General features: G+C 39.8%; 1 protein-coding gene across 11 annotated transcripts; it reads left to right on the forward strand.

Moving 5' to 3' along the window:
* Positions 1-4,618: 4,618 nt before the first annotated feature.
* Positions 4,619-26,815, forward strand: TMPO (thymopoietin). Of its 11 annotated transcripts, none has more exons than XM_015284619.4 (11): positions 4,619-4,974; positions 14,048-14,174; positions 15,726-15,884; positions 16,788-16,888; positions 21,463-21,582; positions 21,687-21,782; positions 22,337-22,447; positions 23,257-23,346; positions 23,427-23,492; positions 23,654-23,748; positions 24,938-26,815. In XM_015284619.4, the coding sequence occupies exons 1-11, from the start codon at positions 4,735-4,737 to the stop codon at positions 25,227-25,229; spliced, it is 1,497 nt and encodes a 498-aa protein (XP_015140105.1). In that variant the 5' UTR covers positions 4,619-4,734; the 3' UTR covers positions 25,230-26,815. The 11 variants fall into 11 exon arrangements, with proteins under 11 accessions (XP_015140105.1, XP_015140111.1, XP_015140117.1 ...); XM_046938423.1 differs by lacking the exon at positions 4,619-4,974 and adding an exon at positions 7,360-8,839; XM_015284625.4 differs by lacking the exon at positions 23,427-23,492.
* Positions 26,816-27,603: the final 788 nt, after the last annotated feature.

Below are 27,603 nucleotides of genomic sequence, written 5' to 3' on the forward strand. Positions count from 1 at the left end.
CAGTATTTCTATAGCATGTGTGCTTCTATGCTTTTGTCTCCTTCTAACTTTCAAATACTGCATTTTGTAACCTGACTGATCTCTTAACACAGATTTTTTTTTTCTTATGGAATTACTCCTAGTTAAATATAGACAATAACTTAAATTCTTACAAGGTTAAAAAACCTTGGAGCTGAAGTAATAGCTCATGTATGGTAAATAGAGCTTACCCTTTATTTCTGTTCTTTTATGATAAAAATACGCACCCATATAATTCCTGTTTGGAAAGTGCAGGTCATTCTCCTGTAAACTGCCTTTTTCCTTAAGCTCTGTCTGCATACTTCAGCAGGATCTGACACTTCTGTTTCCAGTCTGCACTGATATAGGCCCCTGTCTATCATAATGCCAATGACACAAAGTTATTAATCAGCTGTACCATTGTACACATTTCTTTCCCTGCCTGGGTACAGTCACACAGACTTCCCACAGAGCTGGCCATCCCCGTGCTCAGACTGAGGGCAGCTGCCAGCCTGTTTGCCCCATCAGGCAACCTGTAGCATTCCCCAGCTCCATGAGTGTGGAGTAGCAGGAGAGATTCTAGGAAGTACAGTTACACTATGCCATAATGATCGGGCACTGCTTATTTTATTTGTACGAATGCTTGCCAGTTTCTATTGCCTAAGAGGAAGTGCTATTTTGTTGTCAAACTCACCATAAACCAAGGTGGAATTAACATTTCATATAGGTTTTCTACGTTGTTTAGATAATAAAACTTCCTTATCAACTCACTCTAAACAAGGGCACATCTGTAGGACTTCCTCAAATGTCTCTGCCGTGAATGGATTTACAGTTCTCACAATTTTACTATGTATTTTGAGGCAAATATTATACATGAATGCAAATTCTGCACGTGTATTTCATTATGGATTAAACATCATCCAGAAACTCCTCTGAGTTTAGGATAATTTTTTGATCACACAGATAAAGATAATACCTTTTTTAGTGTAGTACAGCATGAATGACGTGTCTTGTTTTTATTGGCGGCATTAGAAGTTAAGAATCGTAACTTGGGGGAGCTCTAAGCAAGAAATCTGAGATAATTTAGAAGGCATTAGGTCTTTTCATATCAAAGATGACTGTATGACTGAAAATATCTTCTCACACTCAGGAAAGCTAACAAATTCCAGACATTTGGGAGGGTCCTACAAAGGAAGGATTTTTGGCTTCTACTTTTAGCATATTTTGCATTTTTAGCAAGCTTACAGCTGCTTTTCAACCACTGAAAATCACCATAGTCTCATACCATTTTCACTTTTTTTCCTGAACTTGCTTTTTGTCACCATTTGTACTGACAAGACATAAAATGTGACTGCCTGCTTCTCAGGTAGGTGTGGGTATTCCGGTCTTTGAAAGCCAGAACTTGCTGTTAGCAGTAACCACATAAGTACTGGAACACTTCTCAGAAGGCACGGCAAAACAACAGGTTTGTATTTGATATTTAAAATGCAAATTGTCTAATAGGCATATGTACCACTTTGTTTTTTTTTCTCTTTCTCTGAAACAACATTAGAAAGCTTTCTTGGGCTTGTTTGTTTATAATTAATTTGTTCCCTTGTTCCCTTTGGCTACCGTGCTATGCTACAAAATGTATGGTTTGTTTCCCTCAAACAAAATAAACAGTAGAGGTGCAGATCTTCAGCTGTACTGAGGTCTAACTACAGTGATAGTTGCAGGTTTGCAGGTTCCAGTGCTAACCATTATGTGTGTGCACATTTTGGCCCTCTTCCTTATTACTTCTCCTATTCTTACCTCATCAGCAGAATGCCTGTTGCTCACAGGGAGAAACAATGGAAAGTGTAGCGCCAAAGAATAAGGCACAGTTTCGTACCAGGGGTTTTTTGGCTTCTCAGAGCAGTCTACCACTCTGAAACAGGGTGATACAAAGTGTCACGATGCTTTTCTAACTTTGGCCACTGTGGAATGAGCCGGAGGTAAGACAATAAAAGCCCAGTGTCTGTGCAGTGTAAAAATGTAACCGAAAAAAATCATTAATAAAAGATGATACATATTTATATGGCTTACAAAACATAAACAAAATGTAAATACAATCTGTAAGTAAGGTCATTTGAGACGGTGGTTCTACAACCACTCTTCTGGATTTTGAAGTTAACCAAAACATGATAATGAGTTTCTGCTGTCTTTATGCTTCTGTGTTAGTTTTGCCTGGCAGAAAAAAAGAAAAATTACAGATCCAACATAAAGCCAGTGAACACACCCATCTTTAATGGACAAACCCAAATCCAGAATGTAACTCTGCACTGATTTTCTACGTCGACCACAGTGCTGCTGCATTTTTAATGCTACACCTTGTACATTAAAACCAGACAATATCGATGTAACTTGATTAAAAGGTGCAAACTGACTTCAAGCTCAACATTTTCCATCCTTCCACTGCTAAGGGTCACTCACAAGAAAATCCAGCACCAGCTGTATTGGATATACTGAACTGTGTGAGGAGTTGCAAATGGCTGCCATATGCCACTAAGAAGCAGCCAGAGAAAACAAGCTTCAGGCCTAGAGGATAATATTGTTTATTGTCTGTGGGGATGTTAAACAGCGTCTGCACTGATTTTCTAGGTATATTGATCCAAAAGTAATGCATGCTATTTTATTTCCATGGGATTTACGTGGTACAAAGTGTACAATAACACCATTTGATAGAACAAATTCTCAGCTACAAATACTATTTTTTTTTTCAGCATAGTCATCCCCACTAGCTATACCTTTTGCCAGCAATGAACAAGAGCCTGCATGTCACATTGTTAAAATCTTCACCGGCAGAAGTGACTCACTATTACTGTTGTCACTGCTGAAAAGCACCACCTACCGCCTCTCTGTGCTGCAGTTGCTATAGGTTGTCTTTCCACCACTGACTTTGGTTAAAGTTTCCCAGACCAGTTTCCCTTGACGCTGATTTTAAAACATTTTGACTTGGTATGAATGGTGTTTTTATTTTTCATGTTAGTACGATAGCTAAAGAACCTCCTCACTGCTGCATTTCTGATGTATGTTGTTTCAATCTGCAACAGGTTTCAGATCTTATTTATATGAATAAGATGGAAATTCTGAAAGTGAAAGAAGCATCTGCTTTCCGAGGCACCTATAAGGGCTGCTCCGAAAGTAATGCCTCCTATTTAGTTCTCTTGGCCCATGACATCAGAGGTGGATGTTAGTGTCACGGCAGGAGAGGTTGACCATCCCACCAACATTCCTTTATGTTTTGGTGCCATGTGACTGATGGTAGCAGAGGGGCAGTCTGACAGAACGGCACCTGACATGGAAGTCCGTATGAAGCAAAGGTCTGACATTGAATTCCTCAGTGTGGAAAAAAAATGGAATCTACTGACATTCACTGATGCGTGGTGAGAGTTTATGGAGACCAAACAGTGGATGTGAGCACAGTGAGGCAGTGAGCGGTGCACTTTAGCAGTGGGAACAGCAGATCACCTCTGCTAGTGAAGATTTTGAACAGGTGTGGTATGCAGCCTCCTGTTCACTGTTGGTGAAAGGCATAGCTAATGGTGGTGGCTATGCTGAAAAATAGGGTTTCATAGATGAGAATTTGTTCTATCAAATAGTCTTATTGTACTCTCTGCATCTGTTGTCATCTCCATGGAAATAAACCACTTTTGGAATTACTTACTCCGTATAAAACCAAGAACGAAATACTTTCACACATAGGTTACAACGAACAGCAGGTGATAGCCACCTCATATCATCAGTTTTGCTGCAAAGTAAACTAAATTCTGCAAGCTCAGCTACTCCCTTGCATTAACTGCTTTGTTACACCGCACCGATTCATCAGTGGGAAGCATCAGCCTTGGTGTGGACAGACCACTTGAAATTCCCCTCTACAGCAGCAGCCCTAAGCAACGGCACTGCTGTACCACAGCTGACACTGCGGCGATGGCCGGGCGGACCGGAGCGAACCAAAACGGAGGGAAATCTCCCCCACTACAGCGTGAAACTCCTTCAGGAGTTGGACTCAATGATCCTTTCAGCTCGGGGCACCCTGCGATTCTGGAACTCTTAAGAAGGAGTGGGCATAAACACTGATGACCCTGTTTCACATCTGGGATCGATGGATAAATTTACATAGCCACTCAATTATTTCCATCTCCGATACTTCAAACACACAAGGTGCATAATCAGATGTAAATTTTGAACAGCTCTTATCGTAAAATACAGGCAAATTTACAGCGGTGAGCATTCCCAGCGGGCAGCACGTAAACTCAAGCATTTAATTCGGGTTAAATCTCAAACTCAGCCCTCCCTTCCCAGCGAGGTAACTTGTGAAACGCTAAAACTCCTGTGGGTACTCTTCTCAATTCCCCACCGCCGAGAAGGACAGCGGGGCGACCACACCACGAGGGAGGCGTAGGGCGGAAGGGCGGCGCCCAGCACCTCAGGGCGGCACCACCCCGCGCCTCTCCCGCCCGAGCCGAATTTAAACTGCGTTGCTGGTCCCCGCGCAAAGCACTAACGCTGGCCGAGCCCGCGCGCCTCTCCTCTCTTCCGTCCTACAGCCAATAGAAGAGCCGCTTCGTCCCCCTCCCCGCCAATCGGGGCGCGGTTTATTGGCGGCTGCGAGGAGCGCTCGCTGTGCGCGCCCGCTCGCTGTGGAGCTGGGTGCCTGGCGCGGGGCAGCGCGTCCCCTCCTCCCGCGCTTTGTTGGTGCCTCGGCGGGCGGCGGCGATGCCCGAGTTCTTGGCGGACCCCTCGGTCCTGACGAAGGAGAAGCTGAAGAGCGAGCTGATCGCCAACAATGTGAGCCTGCCGGGCGGCGAGCAGCGCAAGGACGTCTACGTGCAGCTCTACCTGCAGCACCTCACCGCCCGCAACCCGCCCGCCGTCGCGCAGCCCGACTTCTCCAGCGACGAGGAGCGGGAGCCCACCCCCATCGGCGCCCGGGGCCGCGGGGCCGCCGTCGGACGGGTGAGTGCCGCCGCGCCGCCCTCCCGGGGCCCTCTGTCCGCCTTCCCGCCCGGCCGCGGCTCGGGGCCCGCCTGGGGCGCAGCGCCTCCGCCCGCCCGCCCGGCCCCGGGGCGGCCCCGCCGAGCCCGCCTGAAGCGCGGCCCCCGGCAAACAGCCCCACGTGGAAGGCTGTGAAGGAACGGCTTGTTTGTTTTGGTTAATGAAGTGCGCTGTTTTAGTACGGTCTGCTTAATGTAGCTGTCTGCTCCTACGGCTGAGCACGTGTTTTAGAGCCAAGTGCTCCTGCTGTGCTGTTAGGCGCCTTCTGGATGTAGTTCTTAATATTGTGTATGTTTTTTTTCCCTTTGGATATGCGTGATTTTTCCCTTTTAACTTCTAACAAGCGCTATGTAAACGCTCACGTGTTATTTAAGCGATTGTTTAATTCATAAATGAAAAGTGAACATGCTGTCTGGCCTCATAAGGGATTGTTGGCTGCAGGAGCTTAGATCTGTGTGACATTACATTACTTGATTGTATCTGAATCGCTCCCCTTTAAAAGCTCACTTGTAAAGCCAGAGCAGAGACCACTCTTTAAAAGATATTCCGTACTTCAAACTTAAAAACAAACCCACACCAACAGCACTCAAACTGATAGACTGAAAATTGCACCTAGAAGATTTCTAATCAAATGGTTCGTCTTTTTCAACATCTGCCTAATTAAAACACTGACGTTTTCGTGGGAGAAATTGTATGCAAGACTTAACACTGAACTCAGCACTCCTTTAATATAGTGGTCCGCCTGCAGCGTTTTTAAGGTGCTTCCAAGTGTAATAGGATGAGTTTGAATCCAGTGTGTAAGCAGCTTGTGTCAGGAAGGAGTCCCTGGAGGTTTTGTTTGTTTTTCCCTTCCTTTCCTTTTCCCAGGGCTTGAGCTTAAACAATTAGAGGTGGCTTTTCTGTTGTTTACACAGTGGGTGTTACTCTTACACTTTTACTTTTGTTAACAATGTCTGTAAGGCTCTCTGCTGTTTCTGTTGCTCTTGGTTAATTTCAGAGCAGTGAATTGTAAAACGTGACAGATATTCAAGGGCTGCTGGTGGCAGCTGTTTGGATTTGAGTGTCCTGCATCCTATTTGAGGGGCTCCGTTATGGAAACAGAGTGAAATATCTTGATAAGAGGGAACAGAAGGGAAAGCGTTCAGACCTCTGAAAGAGGGAACTGAAAATATGGGGCAAAGGGAAGGTACCCTGACTGCAAGGCTCTGTGGATTTAATAGAAGAATGCTGTATTTTATCTAAGTTGCTTCTTAAGGCCTGGAAACAAAGGCGGGTTTGGCATTCTCTGTTTTTCCCTCCTGTGTGTAATTTGATTGTTTTATCTTGCGTATTTCTTTTAAGTGTGCGCTTAAGAGGATGGGAAAAGGTGGTGCTGGGTGACTTAAAGTGGGGGCGGTCTGACTTGCAGTGATACAGTAACGTGGATAAAAGGAACAAAATTGCAGTGCTCTACTAGTTCCGCTTTTATTTGTGTTGGAGGTCTTAGACATTGTGGCATTGGCTTGAGGGGAAAATGTAAACCAGGTGTTGCAAACCTTTAGGGGTCACTGCATGGCATCTTCTGTGTCTTGTGGCAGTCTTAAACAAAAAAAAATGAAGTGCTGCTTAATTTAGAAATTGCAGAAGACTCTTCAGTGCAGATGACGCATTCGCGGCTAGAGTGAACTTGCTAAAATCCGTTGGATAGATTTGCATCTTCATAGGATCATAGAATGGCCTGGGTTGAAAAGGACCACAATGATCATCGAGTTTCAACCCCACTGCTATGTGCAGGGTCACCAACCACCAGACCAGGCTGCCCAGAGCCACATCCAGCCTGGCCTTGAATGCCTCCAGGGATGGGGAGGGTTCTGGCCCGTTGTGATCTGTTATTTCTTTATTTCTTTAGATGGGGTTTTTTGTTTTTTAAAGACTATAGAATTAAAGGAACTCGATGCAGAAAACTTGCTCTTGCTGCTGGGTAAACGGGTGCCTGATGCGTGGAGGGAGAGAGAGAGAACAGGACCAGAAATGTACTTGAAGCAAAGAGGTGTTTTGAGTAGAGAGGAGCGAAGTGAGACCTGTCAGTGCCGTCTCAAGTTAGTGCTTACTCACTCGGAATACCAACACAGCAGCGTGCGGCTTTGTGCTCCCACGCGCCCTGCCTGCTAAGTCCCGTCTGCCGAGGGGCAGCTGTCTGTCGCTTCGGTGCTCCGATCGTGCCCGGCCTGCCGGCACTGTGCCAAATGCATCGCGCGCCTTTTCGTGTGCAGAGAGCTGCGCTCGACGCAGCACCCCCCTTCGTCTGCGCGGGGCGGGGGCTGGAGGGCGGTGCCGGCCGCAGAACCCCTCCTTCCCCGTTCCGCTGGGGTTTCCTCCGGGTGTTTTTGGGAAACGAGTTCAGCGCAGCGCTCTGAGCGTCTGTGCTGCAGCTGCTAGGAAGGTGGGACTGTGTCCAAGCTACCCTTCTCAAAACAAAAACCTCAATATGCTGGTGATGTGAAGCTGAGGTGGTGTAGGACAAGTGTCTTTCCTCCCCAGCGATGTTGTTCTTGCTCATGCTTGTTTATATTTACTTCTTTTTTTAATCCTGATACAGCAATGGATATACATGTGATTAGGATGAGTGTCTGAGCAGATCCAACCTGAAAGGAGTTTTTTTTCTGCAGGGTGTTTTCAGGCCCTGGGGATGCTTTGGAATGGCAGCTCTTTAGGCAGACAGTGCATTTTTTCTTTTTCTTTTTGGAACGTGATGTTCACAACGGAAGTATTTTAGTGTGGTAAGAGCTTGTGAAACTCAGTCTCTTATGAACTGTAATGTGGCGCAGTAATGGCATGTGCTGCGGTCTGCTATGCACAGGGTGCCGTCAGATACATAAAGTTGACTAAGTAGAAGTAAACTTAAATATTGTTTCAAATTTCACAGGGAAGCTCTTTCAGAGTATCTTTTAAAATGTGAACGCTTCTCTAAAGTAACACTTATCTAATGTTTTGGGAGGGTTGGATGTGTCTTTGTTGTAGCCGTTTATGCTTACCATGAGAGGTAAGCATATAATGTCTTAAAATGTTACTTCTCTGAGCCTCACTTTCTGATGTTGTCTGGAATATCCAGCTCTTCTAGCTGTACTGATGTGTATTGTTCTGTTTGTTTTGTTGTTCTGGGGGGAAGCTGTTTCTCCTATTTCACACAGTGGTGTGTGAGGATAGTGGCTGGTACTGGAGACACCTTTTTCCTGCAGGGGAAACTGTGTGGGTGCTTATGGTATTGGTTGGTCTTAAGCTGGATGTCTGGATGGATATTTCTAGCTCAAAGGAGAAATAACTACAAAATAGTATTTTTGCCTTTGTAAGAGGTAGATGCTTTAAAGTGAATATCAAAAATATCATCTTGATGTTGTTGCCTAACAGGAGCTGTTCAGAGCTCAGAAGGTGTAGTTTTTCATGACTGAACTTACTGGTGCTTTTTATGTCTCCCTGGAAGAACTTTTGTGAAACACTGAGTGAAATTTTGGACTTCTAAAATGGTGATTTGGGAAAGATCACTCAGATGTCTTCTCGCTTCTGTTGATGAAGGTGTAATGAGGACATTTCGACATGAGAGGTCTATTCCTAACTTTATAGGAAATACCTATCAGATAAAGATGGCTTTTTGTTTGTTTAAATTAAATACAGTTTTAAAAAAAAACAACAATCTAGCTTCAGCTCTTAGTGGTATGATAGGAATAATATCTGCAGCTGATATAAGTGTACAGTCTCAACTACTTCTCCACTGGAAATGGGAAGAATGGTGAAATTGGAAGGTTATGAAGATGAGGACCATGAAAGATGGGACTGCATGCTTGGATAGGTGAGAGAATGTGAAGTTCATGTGCTGCTCAGTGCATCTACTCATTGTTTTCTGTATGACTATCTCCTGATTATGATGTGTTGTACAAATGTGACTCAGTAAACTTCGATACCTTGCCTTTGAGAGCTTGTAAGTGCTTTTAAGTTCGTGTCAGTTTCTCAAGCTCTGTCTCCTGGTCAGTGTTCAGCTGTCTGAGTGGTGAGACCATCTGTTAGTTTGATTTCTTGATTTGCTTGTTCTCTGAACTTCTACTCTTTCATCAGATTCTTTGGAAATAGCTCTTCACCATGCAGTATTCACCTGCTTTCAGGACACATGCATTCCCTTCACTGAGTAAAATGGAATTTAGTGACTGGGGGTGGAGGAGGAGGAGGTGTTAAGTCCATAATCTTATCGTTTAGGACTGCTACTTTGCATAGACGCTGAGGTCTGGCACGTCCTTTCTAGGGGTAAAAGGCAGAATTCTCAAAGCTGACTTTATCAACATCTCTGGATTAACTGCCGTATAATTTCCATTGTTTATCTTGTTTGTCATAAAGCTTTGTAAATGTATTAGTGTTCAGACAAAATTATACTATGGCAGAAAATGTTTGTATATAATTGAATAAAAAGTGCAAGGGGAATAGACATCAGTGTTTCAACGTGCAAGCCTGGCAACTGCGGTTACTTATCTTTCCCGAGAGAAATAAGCGTCACCAGGGATGACTCTGTACAAACTGGAGAGTTAAAGAGCATCCTGTTGACATGATTTGGGCTTCCTTAGCCTGTCTTAACCTCATTCAGAGGAATACTAAAGAAGCCCTGAGCCTTTCTGCTGCTGGTGATGAAGCTGCACCTGTTTGAGATTAAAGCCCTTGAATATCTTAATGTGGGTGCCATTTAACTAAGGATTTGAAAATACTTTTGATGTACCATAGCTGTTTGCATAATGACTTCTTGATGATATTACTCCTGCTTGTCTGATGTATCAGTTCTGGAAGCTAGTGAAGGTAGCAGTCAGGTCTGCCTGACAAACTGACCTCTGGTCGTTGACTTTCTCATCAGCAAGAATAGCAAAGGTGAAGTAAGCAATAGCTTCGAAGTATGAATTCACATAACTTAAACTTTTTGCTCCTTCCCTGTTAGTGAAAGAAGGTGGAAGGTTTCAGTGCAGGTAGATAATACTGAGAAGGTGACCTTTTCTTATTTTGTGTTTTCCTGTTGTTGTAGAACTGAGAGCTGTGTGGGAGTCCCATCCTTATAATTCACTTAAACACTTGTTTGGAGGCTTGTGTACTATCTGATGTAAAACTGAGCATGACAGATAGCTACCAAACTGCTATCTATTTGATAGGAATGGATCTCTCTAGTGAAGTATGCTGATCCTCTCATTTTTTTTCCTAGAAAATGGCCATGGCTGGATATTTTTTTTTCCTTAATGCTGCTAGCTCTGGTTGGGATTATGAGATCTTCTGATAAGGATTTGTGAGTCTGGGTACAGCGCTACAAGAATATTTACAGGATTATGGGCAAAGTACCACCTTACTTCAGCAAATCCTGGTGTTCACCACAGTTTTGTTTTAAACACTTAAACTTTTAATTTTTTCAATAGACACAAGATCAGGAAAATGTGGGTGTTCTTTTGTTTGTATTGTTATCATTTCAAGTGGGGGGAAAAAAAATGATGAATTTTAAAGCCAATCCTTTTGACCTGTCTCCGAGGATACTCTCATGAATAAGTTGCCATGCACAGAAAGTGCAGTGGTGTTTTGTAGTATAACAACAACCGTGTTGTTGCTGAGATTCATGCTGTCATCACAGACAGGACAGGAAAGAATTTTTTCATCCCTTGTGCTTCTGGGACTGATCCTTAGTAGTTAAGTTTCAGCTTTTGAATGAGTGAAATCATTTGCTTCCGCCGGGTGAAACACTGGCTGGATGGCCGGGCCCAAAGAGTTGTGGTCAATGGAGTTAAATCCAGCTGGCAGCTGGTCATGAGCAGTGTCCCCCAGGGCTCGGTACTGGGGCTGCTTCTATTTAACATCTTTATTAATGATCTTGATGAGGGGATTGAGTGCACCCTTAGTAAGTTTGTGGATGACACCAAGCTGGGAGGGAGTGTTCATGTGCCTGAGGGGAGAAAGGCACTACAGAGGGACCTGGATAGACTGGATTGATGGGCCGAGGCAAACTGTGTGAGTTTCAATAGGGCCAAGTGTTGGGTCCTGCATTTTGGTCACAACAACCCCAGGAAACCCTACAGGCTTGGGGAGGAGTGGCTGGAAAGCTGCCTCATGGAAAGGGACCTTGGTGTACTGTTGGACAGTCGGCTGAATATGAGCCAGCAGTGTGCCCAGGTGGCCAAGAAGGCCAATGGCATCCTGGCTTGTATCAGGAATGCTGTGGTGAGCAGGACTAGGGAAGTCATCCTGGCCTTCTACTCAGCATTGGTGAGGTCTCACCTTGTACTGTGTTCAGTTTTGGGCACCCCAATACAGAAAGGACATTGAGGTGCTGGAGCAGGACTAAAGAAGGGCAACAAGGCTTGTGAAGGGCTTGGAGAATATCTCCTATGAGGAGAGACTGAAGGAACTGGGGCTGTTTAGTCTGGGGAAAAGGATGCTGAGGGGAGACCTAATTACTCTCAATATCTGAAAGGTGCTTGCAGCTAGAGCGGGGTTGGTCTCTTCTCACTGGTGACAGGATGAGGGGAAATGGCCTCAAGTTGCACCAGGGTAAGTTTAGGTTGGATATCAGGAAAAACTTCTTTACAGAGAGGGTTGTTAAGCATGGGAATGGGCTCCCCAGGGAGGTGGTTGAGTCACCATTCCTGAAAGTGTTTAAAAACCGTTTGGATGTGGTGCTCAGGGACATGATTTAGCAGAGGGTTGTTAGACTTAGGGTAGTATGGTCAGGTTGTGGTTGGACACGATCTTTAAGATCTTTTTCAACCTGAGTGATTCTATGGTTCTGCTTAAAGGAGAATAAGTATTCAAAAGTAAAGGCTGAAGACGTCACAGAACATGGGATAATCAATGTGCCTGGCTGTGCTATTGAAAGACTCAGATTACTTTTGACTTTTCATTCTTTTGCTGCCCTCCTTTTCTAGTGAGACTGACTGTTCTGATGTTTCAGTTTGTGGTAATGTGAAGTGATACAGAATAATACAACGAGAAATGGTATTTGGAAAAAAAAATACCAAAGCTACTATTATATGTGAGTTTACTTGCATTGCTGGATCGTATTACTGATAAGTTGCACTTATGTCTGATGAAAGTTTCTGTAAAACATCTGATAGAACACCAAATTATTCTTCTGCTGTGTATTTTCCGACAGGACAGCCTCTTCTGTGATGTGTAAGTGATAGAAATTAATGATATCTTAAATATGGCTTTCAGTTCTTTAAAGAGGCACTGGAATTTCATGTCCTGCACCATGATAGTTTTCATACGAAATACCAAAGTATTATCCCAGTCAATCTGACTAGTGATGTGTGAACACTGGAGATGTCAATAGTCTAAACAGATCCTAACAACAAAATCCAGCATATGTTTTGAAGCTCTTCACTGTTGCAACGTTTCAGTAGTCCAGGAAGTCCAGAGATGAAAATTCTTATTAATACAATAACACTACTTTGTGTTAAGTGTAACTAATAGATTAAAAAGTAAGTACAAATTTCTAATTTCTGCTTGCAGCTGCAAGTTGCTTGGTTTTTTGCTACAGGATAAATAGGTCCTGTTATTTTAAAAGCTAGAAAGATTTTTTTTACATGATAAAGGAAGGGAATGGCAGATTCATAGCTCCTTTCATCAGTCATTAGACAAACTGGCCACTTTGATTTTTATCCATTCTTCAGACTGCTTGGGTCCTTTTCTTAAAATTAAGAAACAGTGCAAGTTCATGGAGATTCTATTGCTTTTCAGCTGTTAATTTTAAGTTCATCTTGCTGGTGTTACAACAATCCAGGATTTAAAGAAAATCTAAGTTAATTAGGGAGGCAATTATATGGGAAAATCTTATACAGTTGCTGTTTAGCTTTAAAATATCAAGACTAAGCTTGCCTACAAACCAGTGGTAGAACTGACAAAAATGCCTGTCTAGTTACTATTGACTCATATCAATGGTCTTCTTACAGTCTTTTAGTGCTATCTTAGTAAATAGATCAAGAAAAAAGCTTTTAATCATGAATGGATGTTACAGCTTATTTACATTGGGAATTATAAGTCTTTCAATAAATAGCAGGAGACCTTAATAGCTCTTCTGGGCAATCAAGTTGAATCACATTAAGTGTATTATTTGTGTCTGTTTATATACTGCAACTTTGAGATACTGCTTTGAAATAAGTTACCTTAGGTTTTCTTTTCTGTTGAGCAAGCAGTTCCTAAGCATATTTATTCTGCCGTCATACCTCGTCACCCCCTTGAAGATCTTGGAGCCTGGAAATGCCTATGGTAGCAACATTTGTTCAACTTGAGAAGCCTTTGTGTTCGCTCCGGATATTGTGGAAACAGCTAATTTGGGAGTAGCATTTTGGCAGATTATTTTGATAACAATCTGTGTGTTGCCAACTGTTCAAGAAGTGTTGCCAGAGTTGTTTGTAGGATTCAGTAGGGATGCAGTAGGAACGACCTAAGGAGATAGGGAGGGTGTTGAAAATTTGGGGGTATTCTTGACTTTGCCTTTCCCTCTCTCACTTCATATCATCATGTAATCTCCCAGAGAATGTTAGGAGAAGAGGGGGAATAGGGATTTGGGGAACTTGATTGGGAGTGTGTGGTTACTGAGGAACTATTTCCACAATGTTAGAGGAAGAGGTATTGACCTGCTAAATGGAAGGATAATACAAAAAAAAAAAGCCAATGGAATGTGCATATTTGTAGCTTAGAGTAGTACTGGATAAATGTTTAGAAGTTTACCTTTCCAATCATTGGAGAGTTATCCCCTCCATTTGTATAACGCAAATTAAAACGTGGTCAGAATAATGAGTAAGATATTTATTATTACGGAGGCATCTTATAATGGGCATTTCCTTTTATGACTAGGAAACGTTTGTATGTAATTTCATAGGTGTAAATGGTTTGAAGTGTTTCGTGTATGCTTTACTTTTAGTTGGGAATGGGTAGGACAAGAATATAATTACTTTTCTAATGGCTTTCTTAACTGCCTGTGCTCTCAGAATAAAAAAGTGTTCTGCATTAATTGGAAGCATTCTGCCTTTTGTTTTCACAGAAAGCCACAAAGAAAACTGACAAACTCAGGGCAGAGGAAAAGGATGACTTAGATGTAACAGAGCTCAGTAATGAAGATCTTCAAGAGCAGCTTATGAAGTATGGAATAAATCCTGGCCCAATTGTAGGTATGTCAACTAAACTAAACTTCGGTGCTGAATAGTCTAAAGTTCTCTGATATGATTGCTTGTTAGTAACAGTACTGTTGCAATTTTATTTTCCACTGAAGATGTTTTCATTGAACTATTTACATTAAAAATGCTTGAAGCTTTCCTGTGTAGGCAAATTCGCAGTTTATTCCCCTTATGTTCTATGCTAGCTATACTTGTTCCAACTCCTTTTCTGAAGCTATGCAACTATTAAAGATCAGCACTGTGGAAATTAGGTCTGATACAGAGGTTGAGATCTGGAGCCTGCTTAAATAGCAAGTACTTCTTACATAATAATTTAAGATCTGAGGGCAGAATGATCGTAGAACTTCTTCCCGAGAGCATTTCCTACTCTCTGCATTCAGCATTAGTGTTTTTCTTTCTTTTTTTTTTTTTTTTCTGGCCCCTTAACCTTGCATTCCATCCTGTATACTGACCTACTTCAGCAGGGTGGATGGCAAAAAGTCACCGCCCCAGCTTAATCCCCTGCCTCAGGCACTCTCCTGTGATACCAGATGAAAGGTCCTTGCCTTTCAGATTGTGCACTGGCCTGATGGCAAGATAATTTAATTTTACAACTCTTCAGTAGGAGATAGTTTAATCTAGCACACCGAGCCTTCTGTGGAATGTGTTTGAAATAGAGTGGAAATGCCAGTGATAAAGTCTGGAGTCTTGTGTGTATTCAAATAGTTTCTGCGTAATATTTCCTGTTAGCTGTTTCTGTATGTCTTCTCATTCAACCTCTTTCTCTTGGATAGGGCTCAAGGCTCCTGGACAACTCAAATAACTATGCAGTCCCCTAGAAATATGTTCAGACTTTAAATAAAAACTTTAGTTCCTGTTACAGGGTGTGGATTCTGTTTCTTGTGACAGCTTTTATATATAAGGAAGGCTTTTCAGAAGATTTTATATAAGGCTGGATTTTGCTGTTGCTAGCAGTGCAGGCACTGGTTATTTCTACAGATTTTTTTGTTAGCACAGTCCTGATGTGAATGTATGCAACAGCTTTTAGTTTTAACCTAACAGTTGGAAACAGGTGTTGCTTACTTACCCCACCTCTGGTGCTTGGGCTGGATTTGAAAGCAGGGCAAATGTTAAACTAAGGAGGCAGATGTTAATTCCAGGATAAATTATTAATTCCAGGGCTAAAAGGACAGTGTTGGAATCTGCATGGATACTTTTCTTTGCAGTTTCAATCTCATTAAGTTTTTGTGGTGGTATGACAACTCATGTCACATTGTGTGAAACAACATAAAAGCAGACAGAGTCTTCATCTTCATCTACTTCTGTAGATGAATGCTCGCAACAGTAGGTGTACCAACACATGTCAGCTTGTCAGAGTTCTCTTGAACCAAAGACTCAAGCTTTAGAGGTACAATTATATAGCTAGATATATATGCTGTGGGTATACAGACAGATTAAAAATAGAGAATATGTGTATGGAAGTTCCTTAAGAATACATAATAAAGTTCTAGCAGTCAGGTCAGGAAAGACCAAAACTGTATCTCTAGCATGTATCCTTTGCTACAGCTACCACAAGGAAACTTTATGAGAAAAAGCTGTTGAAACTGATGGAACAAGGTCCAGAACTGAAGACACCTATGCCTCTCCCAGTGATTTCTTCAACTACTGAGAACACCAGACAGAATGGAAATAATGATTCTGACCAGTACAGTGACAATGAAGAAGGTAAGCCTGAAGCGGAACATGCATGCAAACTATTCAAACTATGTATGAGTAACACTTGGAGTAGAAGAAGTATCTAAAGAGAACATGATCTGCTGTTTGTTGAGTCTTAAAGATACTGTAGTAGACTATGTTGTTTGTGTACTTCTTCATGGAGTGCTAGCACAGTGACCCAGGAGGCATTCTGGGAAATGAAATTTTATTAGTAAACTGCTCCTTTCTTATTAATCCAGTTTCCCTACAGACCTGAGCCTGTAAATATGATGGGTAGGAGAACTGGATATTAAGTGTTCACTGTTCTTTGCACTTCAACTTTGAGATTCATCTTATGACGCACGCAGTAGTTACCTTTATTTTGAGTTAGTGTGTCAATGTTTAAGTTGATGCTTACTTCTAAACAGTTTAATTTCTTCATATGATAATTCCTCTTATGCTCTGATCCTTAGGGACCTGGAGTGGGTCCACTGATTTATTTCTGTGTGTGTGTGTGTGGTTCCTGCTGTTTTAATATCAAGAAGTGATAGAGGCTGGAGAGGTAGAATCTGAAACATACCATGTATCTTACAAAAAGTAATGATATAGGCCTTCAAGGAACATCACTTTGGTTAAAGTAACTGCAATCTGATACCAGTTTCTAAGTATAACATCTGAATTGGTCAAAGGTTGTCTGAATTATAGGATTTTTTTTTTAGGACAGAACTCGTATGCTTTGGGTCAGTTAAAGTTATTCTTCAGAAGACTGTTCTTCATTGGAAAAACTTAACCTATACTTGCCAGGCTGTTTAAGGAAACAGTAGTTCATAAAGTTTGATACCTCTTTAAATGAATTTTATTGAGCTAATTTAAACCAATTGCAGTTTATCAATCAGTAATATTATAGAAACCAGTTATTAAAACTCATTACAGAGCCAAAGACTGAGCTGAGGCTTGAGAAGAGAGAACCTCTGAAAGGCAGGATGAAGACTCCAGTAACACTCAAACAAAGAAGAGTCGTTGAGCACAACCAGGTATGTTTCATTTAGTGGCATCTAGAACAGCTCCTAACTGCAGGCAGTGTACTCACTAAACATAATCACATTTGACTAAGTGGGCTATGCTGTTCTTAAAAGTTTGGTGGCGTTCTTTGTTTTAAGAAAGCCTATTCTAATACAGCATGAAAATCTTGTGAATTAACTACATCTGCTACTTTTTGTCTGTCTGTTAATGTTCAAAATCATGGTCTGCTACTTGTCACACTTGCCAGTGTCTGTAGCTCACCTTTGAGGAGAACTCTAGGCAACCTTTACATGTTTAGCTTTCAAAATCTGACAGATGATAGGTTGGAGGTACTGATGTTCTGTTGTATATTTATAAACGACTTAATAAAAGGAGCAATTTCTCAAAAAAAAAAAATCTGAAAATATTTTTTGTGAGAAATACTTTTCAGTACTCATGTACACTGTATTTCTATCTATTTTTAGTGCCTATCTATAGATAAACAGAAGTGTGTATACATTGGTATGTTCTAGTTGTGGTTTAAATGTAACAATGTATAAAATCATGCGTTTTTGTAAAGAAATACATGTGTATATATACTCATGCAACATCTCTGTGGTATCTATTTCCTCAGCCGCACCACATAGCAGCATTACTAGACTGCGCATCAATTTATTAGAAAGCTTCTCCTTAGAAAAATAACTATTTTTAACTTCAAAGTATGTACCTCTTGTCCTTCAATACTACTATTAGTTCTCTTGGCCAAAGGGGGATTTTACTAAAGTACCTCAGGCTTTCAAACTGCTGACTAAATACTGGATTCAGTGATTGGTGGCTGATCTGTTCTTATGATGTGACAGTGTCACTAAATATCCTGCTGCCCAGCTTAGATTACTTAGGATATTTACAGTGTTACTCATCTGACCAATAAGTAGCAGAGTTATGCTACATTAAGAACTTGTCCAGAAAACATTCAGGACGGGAGCAATCTGACCTGTTAATGCTCTCATCTGGTAATATCAGGCTATTAAGAGACTAGTCTTTTCTCAAGATTGTATAGAATGGTAAATGCCACGTTGTTCCTATTTAGGTGGTAGGTGTATATACAAGCATGTACATACAGCTCTGTGCATTACAGTTATAGAGTTCCTCAGCTACTTCTGCTATATTTCACTGTATTCTTAGGGGTGAAGACTAAACTTATCTTTCTTCTACAAATCAAAACAAGCACATAGCTCAACACACGAAATCAATACTCTTTAACTTATTCACTTTGACCTCATGATGGTCTTTATAATGGGCATCAGAATCATAAGGTTCTCCTATTTTAGGGATTATTCTTTTCTAAGTCATGGTCTATCCAGAAATCCCTGCTAGCTTCAGTGTGGTGGAGGCATTTAATTTGGCTGTCAACAAATCTTTGTAATCTTTAGGTACCTGCATCCTTTTTTATGTGTTTTTGTGGTATTTTTAGGTGATGAGGAGTTATTCAATTTTTAAATCTAATTTTGCTATAATAATATTAAGTTATTACTCTATTTTCTTTTGCAATCTTTTGTGTGTGGTATAGATGTAATATTTTTGCAGTTTGCATATTTTAAATGCCAGTAGTTAATCAAAGGAGTATCACTTGAAATGCCATCTTTGTGGATTAGTCCAAATGACAAATTCTTTAAGAACTCTCAAGTTTATAAAACCTTTTGCCTTTAAACTCGTGACTGCTGCTTTAAAAGAAAAAAACACCATCACCTTATAATTGCTTGAACCAAAAAGCAAAGAGGAAGCAAAGCTCAAATGTTTTTGGCTAGCAAATAAAACTGGAAGATTTGGAAGATGGTAACCTTTATTTCTTCTTGTGAAATGGAATCTCTAGACTGCAAATGATGTGTCTAGTGACTGTACTCATTCTGCAGAATTAGATGCAACTCCTGTTTGCTGTCTGGCATTGAATCAAAGATTGAAGCTCTGAAGAATGGTGGGACTAAAGTAGTTGGCAGTGTGATATGAACAACTTATTAGTCACTTATGGATCCTATGCTGCAGTATTCTTAGCATAGATAGTCAAAACTGGAAAGACTGTCATCTGGTGCTGAAGGCTTGGCACTGGTGGATGTTAGTGTTCTTTCTTATGAGTACAAATAAGAAGTCTGTGGAGGCTGGTGTAAAAACCAGAGAAGGAGGTGAGGGGAGGCATTGACTTGTCTTATCAGCTGGGTAGCAGCAATGGGCTAGATGAATTTGAGTCCTGCTCTTTGTAACTAATCGCCTCCTCATAGTGAACTAAGAAATTTGGAAGAAAACAGTAACTTTGAATGTATTCTTCCAGTCAGACAGGTGAATATAGAGTTAGAAGTCAAAAGTGTGAGCTCAAGGCCACATAGTAGGTGAGAAAGAGGTGGACTAAGCTGTGTAAATATTAAGGAGTCCTTAGAGCTTAGAATTACTTCCTCTTCTTGTGGAATTTCTGCGGTGGCATTCTGGATGTGCTGTGTTCCCCTACTCTTGTTTACTCTTTGATTTTATTTTTTTTATTACCTGTGTAACGACTTCCTGGATATCAAACATGCATGTTGTAGCTGCTGACATAGACATATATTGTGTGTATGCCATGTGAAAAGCATAGAACTGTTGGTTGGTAAGTGATAGTTCAGGTAACATCATTACCCGTGTCAGTTGAACGCATGTTCTGAATGATACTTCTGAACAGTATTGCATCTTTCTCTGACTATATACCAGGGTACTGGTGTATCTAAATATTACGCTTTAATAGAGCTTATGTACTTCAGGTATTGTGGGATAAGCAGAGAACACCTGTTCAATTAATGAAGAAGATAGTAGTGACTGAAGACATTGGTATTTTTTTTTCTGGTCTATTGAATAGGCTCTGCTGAAGTTGGGATGGGTCTCATGCAGTACATTTAATCTTTTCCTGGATTTTTCATGCAAGATTTCTCTATTACTTAAAGCATATGACTTTCAACCACCTGAGGAGCTCAGTATGTAGGTTCTTATTTACTGAAGACTTCTTTAGAAAAAAGTTCCTAGTAAACCTCCTACTAATGGAAAGCTCCCTCTGGAGCTCTGCATTTGTAGGACGAGAAAATTGTCTTGCTGTGTTCTTGAGTAGAATTTGAGTTGAACCTCTCTGAAATTAGTGTTTTTTTTTCTAAAGCTTCTGAGGAAGAACACCTCAAGTAGAAAGAGGAGACATGATTGAATGTTTCAGATTAAGCTTTCCTTAACAGGGGATGTGAGAAGTTAGTATCTAGTGAATGTATAAATAGAGATTAGGAGACCTTTCATCAGAAGTCTATTTAAATTTGAAGGAATATCTGAGACATAGGCTGAAATATATAGTTCTGTATGAAATGTCTGAATCTATTTGGACTTGAGATCTGTTCATAAATATGTCATTCAGTTATCAGACTATTTCAACGACTTTGAAGTGTAGCAAAACACTTGTGCTCCCTCTGCTGGTTATGTAGTAGTTGTAATACTTCTGTTTAAAATTATAAAACTGCTCAGCTTATAGTTTCAATGGAGTAACTTCAGAGATACAAGTGGGAAACTGAGAAGGGTGGTGTTATACTTTTTTTTTTTTACCTCTTGATAAATGAGTACCTTTCAGCCTATTCTCTGAATGCATTGTTTTGTGGGCTAATTCTTCCAGTGAAGTTATTTTGCTGCACCAGTCTGTACAACTCCCATCTGCACCAAATGTAACTTACAAAAGTTTGGTAACGCACCAGTGGAAGAGATGCATAGATTTCATTATCAACAAGGGATTTTTCTTTGATTGTTTTTAAATAAACAAAATCTTAGGTCTATTTTAGAAGAAGCAGGCTGTCCCTCATCTCCGTCTCCTTCTAGATTTATGCTTAGAATAAGATTTGAGGAATGTTTTGATTTAAACATAAAACTTGCAGTAAGGCTGTGGGGATTGATCTATGCTTGCTACTGGCTATGAAAGTCAGGCACTTTGCTATTACTTGGGTTTATTGTGAACTGTTTTAAGCTTGGCCATTTAAACCCACAGTTAGTGAGACTTTTATTACAGTGGAAACTTCTAAGATTATAAAAACATCTCCCTTTCCCACTGTCTGGAGATGAGATATTGTTGATATGCAGATGACTGTGCATGAACTGTCTGCAGGAGAGAATACATTTGTGGGTTGAATAAGTTGTTGCATTCTGCTTGTGATCGTAAGGTTTTTTTTTTTTTTTTGTAGGGAGGTAATGTAACAAGCCTAAAAGTCAGCATATCCACTGTCTGATTTGGCAGTGCTACTTGAAGCATCGGTTATTTCATGCTATTGCAGTGAGAAGATAATCAGTTTTTACTGTTAGGTGTTATCTAGTCAGTTCAGTATTTGAAAAACAGTTAACTCTAACCTTAGCATTGTGGTCATCACTGCCTGTTTAGCTAGCTAGTTGTTATTGGATCCAAGGTTACTGGGTTTCTTCTGTTTGTTTTTGGTGTGGGGTTGTTTTGCTTTTAGTTCTAGATATGTTCTGGAGTATGTATGCTATTTTGGCTTTTGGTTGTGTGTATCCAATGTTGAGAGCTGGCTTTCATGTATTTGATATGTGTTTGATACTTGAATAGACTTATTCTCAAGATGGAGTTACTGAGACTGTCTGGACAAGTGGATCTTCAAAAAGTGGACCTCTTCAGGCATTTTCTAGGGAGTCTACAAGAGTGTCAAGAAGAACACCAAGGAAAAGGGTGATGAGAGGCTTATTATAATAGAAAAGCTTATTTTTTTCACTATGAGGGTCCCAGTGGCTATTTTATTCAACTGTTTTCTTTTGTTTGTTTTAAACAAACAGGTGGAAGCTACATTACAGTTGCCTGTAGATGATGCTGTTATATCAGAGAGTACTCCTATAGCTGAAACTATATTGACTGCAAGCAACGAGACCCTAGTAAATATGCTTAGTAAATATTTAATGAATAACGCAAGTAGTATTTTTCTGTAATATACCTTTATAATATGCCTTTACTGACAGAATCGTTGTTTTAAACAGGCTGTTTTTAAAGAAAGTAGGACTTCTTTTATTCAGTAGTCTTGAAACCATATGTTCAGTAGCAATATTAGTGCCTAGTGGTGCTCACTTGGAGATGGGACTAGGTAGACACATGGATTCATGTCTTTTCTGGGGGGAGGGTTGAGAAGACCCTCTTCAAAAGCTTAGATCTCTTTTTAATTTAAGTACATATAGAATATCTGCTTTAAAGCTTCGCTTTTCTTGTGAACTAATTAGCTTCTATGTTTCTAAGTGGCTTAAACTATTTAGAATGATAAGCATTGCATTTCCTTTGCTTATTTCAGAGTACCTGTTACATAACCTTCAGTGAATTCCTAACATGCGTATATTTGATGCAGATAAGGGTTTTGTTGTTTAGTTCTGTCTCCCTTCCCCATTTTACTTTGTGTTTTGGTTAATTCTGAGTTTTGAACAATTTTGAATCTTGGCAGGTTGGCAATAGGGTGCCTGGAAATTTCAAGCATGCAGCTCCTACATTGTCAATCAGTGAACCCTCAGACATGCCCAGAAGAACACCAAAGAAACCACTGATGACAGCTGAAGTAAATTAAAACTTAGATTGTTATTGCTTACTCTCTTTGAAGAAGGTTCTTGTGTGTATGGATTTATTCTGTAGTACAGAAGGGGTGGAGGGTCTCATTGCCCAGATGGCATGATAGTGTAACTAAACTAGCATTGTCATATGACATCAGAGTATATATGTATTTTTCTTATCCTTCATTGTTTCGTAAGGTGGAAAGAATCCTCTTTTGGACAATTATTTTGTCTTATGTTGTGTGGAAAGTACTTCTTTCTTTTAAACTATATTAATAGTTCAAAGGGTGGAATTGTTATCTAGCTCTGATCTTATAGATCAGCATATCCTGAGGAAAAAAAACTGAAGGACTAAAGTGGTAGGATTACTTGAAATCAAAAGTCTGAATTTAGAAAGCAACTGCAGATTTCTGTTAGCTACCAAAAAAGAAAATGGTTCTTACACTCTGTTAGCCTATTCAAGCTGTTGAGATTATTTGGATAAATGTCTAAAGCACTTGAGGGTATATGTAATTGTACTTATTAATGTAGTGTAGTACTGGATTACTGTTGAATTTTACACTACAAAATAATACTTGGCTGAATTTAAATGGAGTTCATTGCTCCATGTAGATATTGTATATACAACTTGCATTATCACTTGTGAGGCCTGCTTTACCAATGGATCTGAGATTTATGAAACAGGCTACTTTATTTGTTTATAATACAAACTACTGATGTTTAGGCTTAATGGTCAAATAAGAAGATTGTGGGAAAAGTTGATGTTTTCTTTCAAACTGCATAGTGTTTCACTGTACTATGGCATTGTCTGTTACAGCAAAAAGAGACAGATTGCCCACACCAATGCTTGTTTAATCACATTGGCCGCAAACACTCCTATGATGTGCTCAACACAGCCATGATAGAGGTGATTGGTTAAGTTTTTTGATCATCTAGATCATTGGCTTGCATATGTATTGTATTTATGACATATTCTTTATCTTAAAGGAAACTGAGGAGAGCAGTGAATGCATTAAGACACCAAAAGTGACCAGACAGCTGCCAATAATTAAGGTTAACTAACTTTTAAAACTCAGGAATTAAAGTTCTAAAATGTCACTGGGTGGCTCAGGTGCTTCCTTACAAACTACACGTGGTTATGGTCACTGAGATAGTTAAGCAGGAGCCTACTGTTTTGAAGTTTGTTGGGCTTATAATGGTTTTTGTTTTCCTAGGTGCCGGAGAGAACTCATACAGAAGAACGAAAAGTAGAAAGGGATATTCTTAAGGAAATGTTCCCTTATGAAGTCTCTACACCTACAGGAATCAGGTATTGCTGATATTTATGGGGGCTTGTTCTCAAGAAGTGTGAAACTATTTAAGCTGAGAAGGGTCTGATTATATTGCTAGATATCTGAGGAGTGGTTTTGCAATTATGACTTAGTGGCAGTTGAGACAACTGTTGAGCTCTTCTGTTCTGCATACTTAGTTTTATTAGCCAAAAAAGCCTTTTCTTTATTTAAAGTGGGGGAGCAGGGGAATGGGGTAGCATTATAGCAGTAATTACTGTAGTAACTTGTTGGAGGTTAAATGGAAAAGGCCTCTCCATGGTTCCTAGTATGGCTAGATACGACTGTTTTAGCCCCTGCTGTTAGTTAAGAGAAGGTCTCCCAGCATAGATTTGAGATTTTTTTGAAAGCAAAACATTTTCAAATAGTCTCTTTCTGTTATGTAATTGATCTTATTGTAGTCAAGCATCACTCTTACTGTGAATAAAGCTGGCATTGCAAATGGATGGACTAATGCTGGAAACTTAGTACTTCAACAATAAACTGAAATAGCCCTCTGGATAACTAAGCAGTGGATACAGCTGACTGCTCCTTTTAGAAATACTGACTGCTACTGCGTACTGTTATCTGAGATTGAGTGGGGGCTGTGGAGTCATAGCTGTTTTCATTGGAAATATTCCTAAGTTTGTTAGGAAGCAAAAGGTGACAGAGCAATGGATAGAAAAAAATAAAACAAAGAAAACAGCATAATTTTTAACAAAAATAGTGCCCGCAAGACTTAGTTCAAATAGATTAATAACAACAGATTCTTGCAGTGGTTTCTTAATCCTTGCTGTCTTGTCATTTTGCCCTGTGCACTGACTTGGACATCAGTGGTGTTTTAATGGCCTGAGACAATCCTAGCTTTAGAAGTCCCAGAGAGACTGCAGAAGTGATGAGTTGAGATACAAGTGCAGATGCTTCCTGCCATTTTATTTCTTGTCATAGTGAGAGTATGTGGATAGGGTGACAAAGTGGCATTTGAGGGTTTTTTAAAAGGATATTTATTTGAACTCTGGATGGTTAACCTCAACAGTTATAATGGTACGCGCTAAAGCATTTATAGACAGGTATTCCAGGTACTGTGTTCACTGGAAATAATTTATAGTTCTTCAGTTATGCTAAATTTTTTTTGCGTACTTCAGGATTGCTCTTTTAAACACAGCGGTGTTTTTTGTTTCTCATTAACAGCGCTAGCTGCCGTAGACCAATCAAAGGAGCTGCTAGCCGGCCTATCGAGCACACTGACTTCAAAATGGATGAAAGTTTCTTTAAGTATGCTCCAAAATACAGTACCTCAAGTGACATCAAGTCTGAGAAACCTTCAACAAAAAAAGAACGCTCCGTTCCCCTGTGGATAAAAATTCTTCTCTTTGTTCTTGTTTCAGTCTTCTTGTTTTCAGTTTATCAGTCTATGGAAACTAATCAAGGAAATCCTTTCTCTAAATATATTTCTGTGTTCACTCAGGACAGTTCCAATTGAGTATCTTTCTGAAAGGCACACCTGATTTGATCTCCTGTTTTTAAATGTAGAGAACTCTCCCGCCCTCTCGTCGGCTCAAGGACTACTCAGAAATAATGTGATTGGAACCTGATAAATTGGATAAATCAAGCAAACTAATACTAAATGGACACTGGTAACTTTCTGGACTTTGGACTAGTAGGAGATCACTTTGCCATAGGAGTAACATTTTTTTTAGGTCTTTGAACTTTTGTAGGCTTTATTTTTTTAATGTGGACATCCTTCAAATTCATTTTTGAGAAACTGTATATTTGTTTTTGCAGGAACTTGGAGGCTGAGAAGGGCAAAAATGTACTAAAATGTGAAGCTGTGTTTTTAAAGCTTTTTCACTGTACAGGAAAGAAGTTGTACTTTTGTCTTGGTAGATCTTGGAAGATTACGAAGGGAGGAGGATTTGTAACAGGTGAATGATGGAGATGCATTTTTGTATGCATTTTTCAGTAACGAATTAACTGAATTTGATCTCTTAGGATATAGGGAGAGTACAACAAGCTTTTCTGTAGGTTACTGTAACTTTTTAGTAAATGTAACTGTAAACCTGTTTGCATTTCTGTAAAAGTCTTAGTATCACAATAGTAACTGTTTAAGTGTAACATTTAAATGTATCACTTCATTTCAGTGCTTACAGTGTCGTAGGAGTTCAGTATGAATTGGCAACAGATGTCTTAGGAACTTATTTATTAGTAATATGCGTGGAAAATAAAAATTGCATCAAATATAATTTGCTACTAAATACTTCTTTGGGGTAAAAGTTGTTATCTAAGGTAGTCTAAATTCCAATTTTTAGCAGTGGTCTTTTTTCTTAATGTAAGGTCTTTCCATCACAGCTTTGTGATTATCTTTGAATATTCATGTAGAGAGGTATTCTCCAAGTGTGAAAATTCCATATGAAGTTTTATTCTTATATGAAGAGGGCATTGCTGCATTTTCTTCGACAATTTCATCTTCTGAGGTGAGATTTACTACATTCATGCAGTTGAGTATTTTTCTCAGTGGAAGCATGCTAAAACACTCAATATTGTATAACTTAGTTGAGCAGGCAGCTGACTTCACTACTACCAATGAGGAGTGATAAGCAACAACTTTTAAATTGAATGTATTCATTTTGATGTGCTTAAATCTGCAGCATACAGATGTTCAGTCTCATTGCTTCGTACAAAAATGCAATAAAGTCATACTTATTCTTGAAGTGCTACTTATGAAAAGCTGAGAACTTTAGTTAATGGTCTATTTTTACTATAGGTACAATTACTGTGTAGACTAGCTATGGGAGAACATTACTTTCTGTGACCTTTGGGACAAAGATGGTAATTTGTAGCAAAGCTATAGGTTTCTTCTGTTAAGATTTAATGTTTTTTTTTTTCCTTTTATCTGCTTTCTGAGTAATCCAAATAGCTGAACTTGTGTCCATCCTATAGAAAATTGTAACACATGACATTCACTTTTTGGTGTCAAAATGCAGAAAAATAAAAATGATTTTAATGTGTGTGAATTTTCCTTACCAAAATAAACGCATTGCTGGAAAGAAGAAAGCAAAAGAAAGACAACCTGTGCATCAGTGCTTGTTTTGTGCTGCTGTGTGATTTCATGTTTATGAAAGTGGATTATTCTGGTAGTAAAACTAGAGTGGTTCTTATCAACAGGTGATGAGGGATAATAGCCATAATACTTGCATTAAATAGTTTTGCACGGTTATTCTTCAGCATATGTTATCTTTTTAATTTGAACAGAGAAAGTTATTTTTCAGTACTTGAGGAGTTTCCTTTTCACTTTACTTTTCACCCTACTATGAATTGTATGCTAATGAGAAATCTTTCTCTTCTAGTTACATGAAATACTTTCAACCACTTCCAGGGATACTGTTGTTTTTAAACAACAATAAAACCCCAACAACCTGCAATGCAGTTAAATGCCATCATTTTTTTTCATTTATATGCTACTTGAGGGATTCTCCAAAAGGTACCTCTCAACTTCAGTGTTACTTCATGGAAGGTAGAGATTTTTCCACATAAATCCTTAGGGTGCGTGCAGTTCATTTGTTGTTGGGAGACTGCATCTTACAGAAACAAATGTTCTCTTTCTTCTTGGGGCATTTAATGTTGTGAGAGCTTAACCAACACTTCTAGAGCCATAATTGCATGGGTAACATGTAGTAATAGCACAAATAGCTGAATGGTTGAATGTGCTTAAAGCATCCAAAATATCGCTGTCGAAATTACACTGAAGTATGCTCTATTCTTTACATGAATAGTGGTGAAGCATTGAACTTGCACTCCTTTTTCTTTAAAAAAAAGGACTAACAAAATTTCTCGGTTTTTCTTTAGGCAAAATTGGG

The sequence above is a fragment of the Gallus gallus genome, chromosome 1, assembly GCF_016699485.2.
Source record: "Gallus gallus isolate bGalGal1 chromosome 1, bGalGal1.mat.broiler.GRCg7b, whole genome shotgun sequence".
Taxonomy (NCBI): Eukaryota; Metazoa; Chordata; class Aves; order Galliformes; family Phasianidae; genus Gallus; species Gallus gallus.

What these genes read in the sequence shown, in the direction of transcription:
- TMPO (XM_015284619.4), top strand. Translation starts at nt 4,735, where the DNA reads ATGCCCGAGTTCTTGGCGGACCCCTCGGTCCTGACGAAGGAGAAGCTG. An exon ending in GACAGCTGCCAATAATTAAG is followed by an intron (nt 23,493 to 23,653) that starts GTTAACTAACTT and finishes TTGTTTTCCTAG; the next exon opens with GTGCCGGAGAGAACTCATAC. An exon ending in TCTACACCTACAGGAATCAG is followed by an intron (nt 23,749 to 24,937) that starts GTATTGCTGATA and finishes TCTCATTAACAG; the next exon opens with CGCTAGCTGCCGTAGACCAA.